This window comes from Amyelois transitella, chromosome 9, assembly GCF_032362555.1.
Source record: "Amyelois transitella isolate CPQ chromosome 9, ilAmyTran1.1, whole genome shotgun sequence".
NCBI lineage: Eukaryota > Metazoa > Arthropoda > Insecta > Lepidoptera > Pyralidae > Amyelois > Amyelois transitella.
The window spans coordinates 3,590,473-3,599,753 of NC_083512.1; the positions used below are offsets into that span (position 1 = coordinate 3,590,473).

A 9,281-nucleotide genomic window follows, 5' to 3' on the forward strand; every position below is an offset into this window, starting at 1 on the left:
AAACCGTTAAAATCCGTAGACTAATTTCGAAGTAATAACGTAATAGACAGAAAGCCAAAAATTAAAAGAGTGTTTTCTTGGTTTCACTCGATGTTTACTGTCTGTCTGATTATATGAATGTTTTGATAAATATAACTAATTGGCTTAAATAAAAATCAATTACATTAATTAATAGTTTCGTTTCTGTTCCGAATAAAGGGAAAACTTTATACTCTCCGTGGACTGACTTTATTAAAGTACCCCCGTAGAATTCTAAACAGGATTGATATTGCGTGTGGCGGTAGATTTCAATATTGTGTCCCCCTTTTAGCCGGCTGCAGGAATGGGAAGAAATAAATTTATTATTTTTCGACCATGTGTGTGTATGTACATGTACATATCGAAAAGGTTATGTGAATGATTTTTTTATTCAGGTTTAGTAATTACTACGCCCGCGTGGAATTAAATATTCCGGTAAATTCCGTTGCCCCTGGAATTTTGAGGAATCCTCTCTTAGTGCATCCCTATGCCACATAGGATCCTGTATTCAACATTTTAAATCTCTAGGCAAACTTAAGTAGCGGTTTTTTAGTGCGTTAAAATGTCATACAACAATTTTCCTGCTTCATTCTTTTACTAGTTGTTACCCACGACTTCTTTCATTCTCATCTCTGCTTGATCTCGGTTGCCTATCCACAGAAGTGATTGGTGGCCCGGGGCCCGCCTTCCGACTTTTCCCTCCACTTCGGCCTGCCCCTTCTACCTGGACCCGGCGGTAGCGATATGACCAGAAATTTGTTCCCCTAAGTGTCTACAATTTTCCGCAAGGATGGCTTTTGTCTCCTATGTCACGGACATGAAGGCTTCCGTAGACATGGGAGTTCCTCACGCGGCCCTTCCGTGATACTCCACACATCCATCGCAGCAGGTTCATTTCCGAGACACGCAGGTTTTGCTTGTGCCGTACACACACACACATATACATAATCCATACAAAGTTTCACATTCGTAATAAAAAATCTATTAACATCATCATTAAAAAATAATCCCATTTCGTCGCACCCCCACGTCGTCGTATCGCTTATGTATTAGGAACTTAAAATAAATAAGCCATTTTACGTAAACAGTATTTATGCGTTCAACGTAACGTTACTTCCATAGGTAATTGGAAAATGCTACGCACAAAATTACCCTGAAATAAAGTATGATCCCGCTTAAGTAAGATCAATTCGAACATAGTATTTTAGTATTTTATTTTTTGTATTTTTACAAATTTGTTTTGACATGTATAGCACAGTTGGCGGACTTACTGCTAGTAGCATAATTTACTCCTCTCCGTTACAACCACGGTTAGCACTCTCAGAAATGGACCAAGGAAATAGGATATAGCTAGAAACTAGAAAGTTCAATGTTTGTATAACATACAAAGTATTCATATCATATCTCAACCTACACCGGGTTAAAATATTAAAATATTTCAAACATAGTTACCATACAAGGTACCACATTTATGTTATTGTTCGGTAAAATATTCAAGTTGTATAAAAGCAAAACAAAAACTAATATTACGTTTTGTAAGGCCGCTTACCTGCTGGTAAATATTCACGTCTCGTTTCGGCACAAAACAAGCTCCCACAGAATAAACAGGAGCAAATAACAATTTATCCCTTGTTGGAAAACACTAATATAATATCATAAATAATATATTGTTGGATAACTCTAACTTCATTTCATTTCTAGTCAAATTTTGTTTTATAATTTTTTAACAATAATCACAAAGTTATTTATAAATTCTCTCTCATAGGTTCATACTTGCAACGCTTAATCCAGATTGCGCTCGGTCCTAGTTTTGGTTAGAAAAGAAAAGAAATTTGTTTGAAAAAAAGATTACCATCCGATATCGACTATCTTTCCTTGCGAATATGATACAATAGTTGTTGGTTCATTTTTTTTTGTAGGTACTTTCCTCCAACGATATTTATAATTCCTAACCAGTCCTTATTATAATATAGCAGACGTTTATTGTGCATATTACTCACTATAGTCCCACATACAATCTTTGTTTCAAAGTATACACTATTTGTATAACTTTATCTTCTAATCACCTATCTAAGCCCCCAGTAACAGCCCGAAGCTTCAAACTCGCTGAGTAACGAAATATTTAAAAATCATTTATAAATTGACCTAACCTTAATTATGTTGTTATTGTCATCTATCGACAGACAGCCCTATGGCGCCGCCTGATAAGCTGATAAGCCCACGTAAACAAGGGACGCGCGCGGCTCGACCCATTTGACACAATCCAACTATTTATATATAAATAATCAGTTAACTTATTTCCCCTACGACCCGTGATAATAGTTGAGTCATTTGCGAAAGAGTTTGTAGTAAATAGTTGTTGCCATGGCCGATTATCGGGACAAACACGTGCCGTGTACATAAAAACAAACAGTTTTGTAACCGGTGTTATAAATAAAATAAACGGACAACTGCGAATTTGTATTTATTAGTAGTAGTTACGAAATTAGTGAGGCTTCTGTTGGTTGAGTTTCACTTCAAATTTTCTTCTTAATGAACTACTAACTAACTTTATTACCTACTAGCAAATTTCTATCTATTCAACACATTTTTCTCATATTTATTCGTTTGCAAATTACGAACGAACGATTCGGATTATATATAGGATAGCATAGTCTACGGATGTTTTGTCTCACTATGCTAGCATACGAAGAAAGTCGCTTTGCCTAGGCAAAGGTCTTTCATCAATCGTCTTCACTCACATGTTTTTCGTGGTTGCTCAGCCGCCGCTGTTGTCCCGGTCACATCCTCAACCCTCTGAAGAGGAGCCTGAACCATGGATTGGGTGAGTCAGGTTACTACACGAGGCTATTTCGCATCGGCTACGTTCGAAATCAAATTTCGCAGTTATGAGAACAGGATTACAAACCTTACTTTTCAACATGCAGTTAGCCTAGCGTCTGAAATATACGAATATTTAAGTACCTATATTATCTCGCAGTGCTGTTAGTGGGCATGACACAGCGAAATAGCGTGCACAGCAGAACCGTTGGTCGGAAATAAAGTACATAGACATGTCGTTATTATAGAGAAGTATACAGAATACACTAAGTCTTGGAAACCTATTGGTATTTTGATAGATATTATACTTATTATATACGGTCAATTGTGGCAAAAACTTGGCATTGGTTGGAAATAATACAAGTAATTCGTATCGTATGTTTTCACCGATATTTAAACTTGAACCCCTTTAAGGGAACCTTTCTGTAAGGGAACTTCGATTGTTTCAAATATTAGTAAGATATTTGGAACTAAGTTCTTGTAACTTATAATTAATCTACTTACTAAATTAAATCACTGAAATTTCCAGGAATTATTCAATAATCGGTAGATTTCGTGTTCTACTTTAAGAAGCTTAGAAAATAGTGTGATTTATGCGATGTCAGCAGTCATCCTCCGCCTTGGACGATTAACTTGAGTGGTTCCGAGTACACACGACTGCACACACTACGTTACATTAAGGACTATCTGAACGCAGACGTCGATCTATCTAGACACCGTAAATGTATTTACATTCATATACATCGCGAGACAAACACGTGGCAAAATGGTGAATAATTGACTTATCGAAACTCTTTCATTACCCGTGATCATCAATAACTGAAGTATTATCGTAAGATACAAATACTCAAAGATCGTGCTGTATTGAGCTGTATCGGTGAAATCCTTGGCTGATATAAGGCACAATGGGATAAACCCTTATTCCGCTCTGTTGGACTAAAGTCTAAGTCCTGCTGTAAACGGCAGAAAACACTTGAGACTATTGATCTTGCGGTATCTAGCTAAATTTATGTCCGTGTATCAGTGGATAAATCGCTGGGTTTAATTTGATTGATACCTCTGATTGCGCACGAGGGACCACCTGAACTGTGGATTGAAACTATCGTGAACATGTTTATACGTGACGCTGATGAAACGGTTTAAATCAGTAGATACGTTACGCTGTTTAATTCTTGAATTAAACAAACCCCTGAAGCTACGTGAGCATATGGCTACATAAATGTAGCCTATTTTAATCATTGTATTAGAATTTCTCAATGAAATTTCATAAAATCGCGAATAAAATGTTTTAGAATAAGATATTGAACATTATGTCCCTTTAATTCCTCGGCAGTTGCTTTAAAAGCTGCAAAAGTTGTCAGTTGTCTGTACTCATCTGCTTAATCGTTAAAGTTACAAATACCGTTTCTATGAACTGTAAAATTTAGAATTTTATTACTTTTATCGCAAATTAATTTTATACAAAGTTTCAACTGCTCAGTTAGAGAATTACCTATTAGTAGCTTTTAACCGGGGTAAGATAATTGTGATGCTCACTGTACATTGACCAAACGATCCTTTATCAGTCAGGACGATATTTAAATAAAAATATGTTGGTAATAAACGGATTTTGTTAATGTCTGTGACCTCCCAAGTCTATTTTAAGATTTTAGAGTTCCGTTCCGTATCGCTATCACTGTTGCTATGTGCACTTGATACTATAGAAAATATAGACCTCTAAATGAAATGTTTACTCCTTAATTACATACTTTATAAATATATGTTGACGCCTTTGCTTGGTGGTAAAGTGTAATAATATTGATGTGTGCATTTATACTTACTTTATCGGTTAAATTTGTTTTAAACATTCCTTTAGTTAGGGATGGAGTATGCAATAGTTGATATTTTAGTTTACTTTAACATGTCAAAACTTACGCATATGGACCTCCCTAAATTGGTGGAGATTTTGTACTAAAAATCCTTTTTTGTTTTCAAACTGAAAATTTGGGTGTCATGATTTATTATCTTTAATGGGAAATTATGGGACCCTTACGGAATTTCTCATGACAATCATTAATCAGACAGAAATCGATTGCACTTAACACTTACGAGTACTTTGCTGCGAACTAGAGGTATCTACCTGCCTATAAACTTTTTGTGACAATTTATCTCACTGATGGCAAAAACATCTCATCGAAATCAAAACATACGACGGGGTGAGAATTTTTATGCAAAAACGTTAAGAAAATTGTGTACGGCTGTTAATTTTAATGGTTACAATGACTGGCCTCCCTAAAAGTAAAATTTTCCAGCCTTAAGGTCGATCCGCACATGACAGTAGCGGCACGTGCCATACCGTAACGTAGTGAAAAATGACATAGTTGCCTGCCGGCCGACATCAGCATCATTGACACGAGTACCTACGAATAGCGTCGTACAAAATGTATGCCATATCTTTTTTCACTGACACTGTTATGTGCGGATCAGCCTTTACATTACCTGGCATAACATTATGTTACTACGAGAAGGTATTGACCTTAAGTTAAGTAACCTTGACACAGTCCCATCACAAAGGCTGTATTATTTTTACAATTATGGAATCAGCGAATCTCATCAAGAATTTATATTTAGAAGTGGAAGTACTTACAACTGAAAATGTTGTTGTTCCAAACAAATTTCTCTCACCGCCCAAGCGACGGTCATTGTTAACAACATATAGTTTTAAATAGTTTATTTTTGTGTAAAATTTATTTCTGTATGGTTAAAAAGCAGATGCATGAGGGTGTTCAGGGTCTCTATCCCTTTCGTCTTTGGGTGTTCCATCTTACTACCTTCAGCTGTTAAGGTCGGAGATCGAAAAAAAACCAATAAGTTGTGGAGTAGCCACATATTCACTATGCAGTGCCGACACCTCACCTTAATTGTCACTTACACTGCGCTTGTTCATAGACCTGGTAACGGGCTGCAACTGTAACTAAAGGATGAAACAAACAAAATGAAATAACGACATTTCTAAAAGTTCCTTAGCTAAATCAATAATTATTGTTTAGAAGAAATCTGTTATCTCATGTTTTGTAAACGGTCTTATCGATATAAACAAGTTTTAAGTAACACCGTACTCTGGACCAGAGCGAGTCTATTTTTAGCCGCGCACTCTTATGCGGGGTCCATTCGTCAGGTAACGGCATCCGGAAGACCACGCAGTGGGCTCCGCCAACCAGACACCATGGCGACACGAGTGGAAACACTCTACGTTGTACGTTTTTATTTGTGTTCTTTTTTTTAATTTGAACGTTCCACGGTCCTGGATACGGGGCCTTTGAATTTAAGAAGCAACTTTCGCTTTTCAAATTGTGTTAACGTTTAAATTAAAAATGTGTTTGTGCAATTTTTTTGTTATTAGTGTTCCATTTTATGTTTTAGAAATGCATGCTGGTATCAAACTTTAAATTTTGAAGTGATTAATAAATCAATATACATATTATATTTCATTACAAGTTACGTTGGGTTGCTTAGAAAATTTTGAAATTTAAATTCTTTAATTTATATTTTAATTATTATGCATTATAGGCTCGGCAAAACTGCAACTACTTTCTTTAAAACGTGTAACGTTTAGTACCTAAGTCTGTTAATGTTAGAATTTGAATGTAGCCATAAAAAACAGTTTTCAATTTTAGGTTTTGATTTGAAATTTTACAAACAACTTTTTCCACTTTATGCAAGATATTTAGATTAACTAGATCAGAATTATAGATAAATATAAACCCATTTATACATTTCCTAAGTCTCAGTTAATCACTACGATTGCATAAGAGGCTTACCTTAATAATAACTTGTCTTAGATTGGCAAGTTTTTGCCTCTTTTTCTAATTCCATTTGCGTGATTAGAAATGTTCCGTATACAATATTAATCCTGTCCCGGTCGTATGTGTGTTACTTATAATATTTTGTTATTCATTTATATAATGTAATGCTAACATATTTGTTCAAATGAATTTTAAGAGAAGCCTTTTTTAAATCAAGCGTTATTTTTCTTACACCCTTAATTCATAATGCAGTTTTTATAGGAAGACAAAGAGACTTACTTTATTATTATTATATCATCGGAATAAAATAAATAACAACCACAACGTCTTAACTTCTTATTTTGTTCTAGGTGTTAAACCTTGTTTTTATATTGAATAAAAATTATTTACCGTTTGGTAACGTGTCAACAATAAATTGTAATAGAAAAAATCATCAACTGATAATTTAAGAAAAAAAGAGTATCGGGTTTATTCCATAAAGGTTGTTCACAGCCCACCAAACAAAAAGATTCTCCGTAGGACTTAATTTTTTCCTGAAACTTGTTGAGCAATGATGTTAGCATCAAACCAATGTGAGTTGGGGCTGACGTAACCTCTTCCATATGGGAACAAATAATTCACCTGAGATTGCTTGATTGACACAATCTCATAACACCTGTCTTACCCTCTTTGATATGCCTAGATATAACGTATCTTTTGACTGATGTGAATGTAAGCAGCTGCTCCACGTAAGGAGAAAATTATTTAAACATATTTATGAGCACACCCCCGGAAGGGCAGGCAGAGACTACTTACTCTTCATCTTTCTATTCGACAGGATCACTGCAAGGACACTGTTTTATCCACTTCATCAATCTTTAACTTGAAAATGACTGTTTCGCTCTTTATTGTGACGTAAAACGGGACAGCGATAGATTTTTTTTTTAAATGGCGTCACTCGTGCCATGCTACCGGGGCTGTTTTAATCAACTTACAAAATTACTGTTTTCAAAGATTAATTGTTCGCTTGTACATTGTTTTCGTGGCACTGTATGCTAGGCAAAGACATACAAACATATTTCTTATTTATTACAAGTCAGCTTTTTCCATTTTATTATATATGTATAACGCCTAATAGAACAACTGAGAACATCCAAAATGAATGATACAAGTTGTATTAATATATATTTTTTAATATTTTTCTAGGTTTACATTATTCTTCTTCTATGTAGAAACAACGTGTTCGCCGTGGAGCCAGTCAATTACAAGATCAACGACACTATACTAATCTGTAGTCGCTGGTTGGGTAGGACTCTCGCGAATGTCTGCGACAATGATTACAAAATTGTCAAAAGGGATACTTCAATATTAATGGGTAAGAAGCCTTCAAACAAAAAATTAAAAATTCTTGGCCACTTTATATAAAGTTACTTAATTTTTAATATTTTTAATATACTAATAAAGTTGATTTTACTTTAAAGAAAATTATAAAGTGAAATCACGCCTCTTTTCCAAAGGGGTAAGTAGAGATAGAGACCAAATATTTTCATTTGCAACATCCTACAACTACGTTACACCCACATCAATCTTAAACTTCATCCACGTTTATCATTGTCTTCATGCAAGATCGTCGGTTCAACTGATATTTAGAATCAAACAATAGATTGGAAGTAATAAAATAGGTGCTTATCTATTGTTTGTTTAAAGAGTTACAAACTTTTACCCGCAGCTTCGTCCGCGCGAATTTAGTGCCACCTACAAAAGGTGAAAGGCTTCTTTTGGTTTTAAATATTAGTTGGTTCCACTTGGAGCCTGGGCCGATAAAATTTAGGTTTTGATCGAAGAAAAGATCTAAAAATGTATAAAACTAAATATGTTTTTATTGTTACAGAAAAAATGGCACCAAAAAGCGTTCAAGAGCAGAAAACTAAGCAGCGTTTGCTCGAAAAAGAGCGCTGGCGCCGATTCCGCCGTCAGATTGTGTCCGAGTGCTGTGACAATCCATGCACAGTCGGCGAAATCCTCTCGTACTGTCCCAACGACTCCAAAGTCGTCAGAGAAAACCCACAATTATTCGAAAATTAAGACGTGCCCGACTTACACGGAGTATTATTATTTTTAGTTACAATATGGACTCTTAGTAACTGTTAAAGAAAATTATTGAAAACATCTATACCTACCTGATACCCGAGGATACCTGAATGTAGACAATATTTTCAAGATGTGTAGGTACATATACATGGTGTACATTGTTTATATTTTAAGACGACGCAGAAAAAATGCAAAGACTGTGTGGGCCCCAATTTTTATCTAGTTATTTCAAAAAATAGAATGTCGTTAAAGACATATTTATCACTACATCTTTGCTTGAGAAAACCATTCTGTTGTTCGTTTTGAACTTGATTATTGTATACTTTTCACTCAAGTGTATTTGTGAAATGTTTATACCTACATATTGTTTACCTGTATTTTTGTAACTTAAGTAGCCAAAAATGTTCCTTACTAGGGCACTTAGTGCCGTTCAAGTCTATTATTAAATTTATATTATATTTAGCTTTGCACGGGTTTAAATAATTGAAAAATAAATTTTTCAATTGTCATTGGAGATTAATGTATTATTATTCCTTACATAAAAACTGTATACCCACTTTTCTTTCGTAAACAAAATGATCTTACAAA

The 9,281-nt window shown here is 34.9% G+C and overlaps 1 protein-coding gene across 1 annotated transcript; it reads left to right on the forward strand.

The window, feature by feature from the left end:
• The first annotated feature begins 6,003 nt into the window (after positions 1-6,003).
• LOC106134636 (bombyxin A-2 homolog) lies at positions 6,004-8,889 on the forward strand. The gene is made up of 3 exons (XM_060945952.1): positions 6,004-6,073; positions 7,809-7,977; positions 8,494-8,889. The coding sequence occupies exons 1-3, from the start codon at positions 6,044-6,046 to the stop codon at positions 8,685-8,687; spliced, it is 393 nt and encodes a 130-aa protein (XP_060801935.1). The 5' UTR covers positions 6,004-6,043; the 3' UTR covers positions 8,688-8,889.
• The last annotated feature ends 392 nt before the right edge of the window (positions 8,890-9,281 follow it).

Excerpts from the sequence above, each read along its gene's own strand:
- LOC106134636 (XM_060945952.1), top strand. The coding sequence starts at position 6,044 with ATGGCGACACGAGTGGAAACACTCTACGTT. Across the intron at positions 6,074-7,808 it reads GAGTGGAAACACTCTACGTT|GTTTACATTATTCTTCTTCT; the intron begins GTACGTTTTTAT and ends ATATTTTTCTAG. Across the intron at positions 7,978-8,493 it reads GGATACTTCAATATTAATGG|AAAAAATGGCACCAAAAAGC; the intron begins GTAAGAAGCCTT and ends TTATTGTTACAG.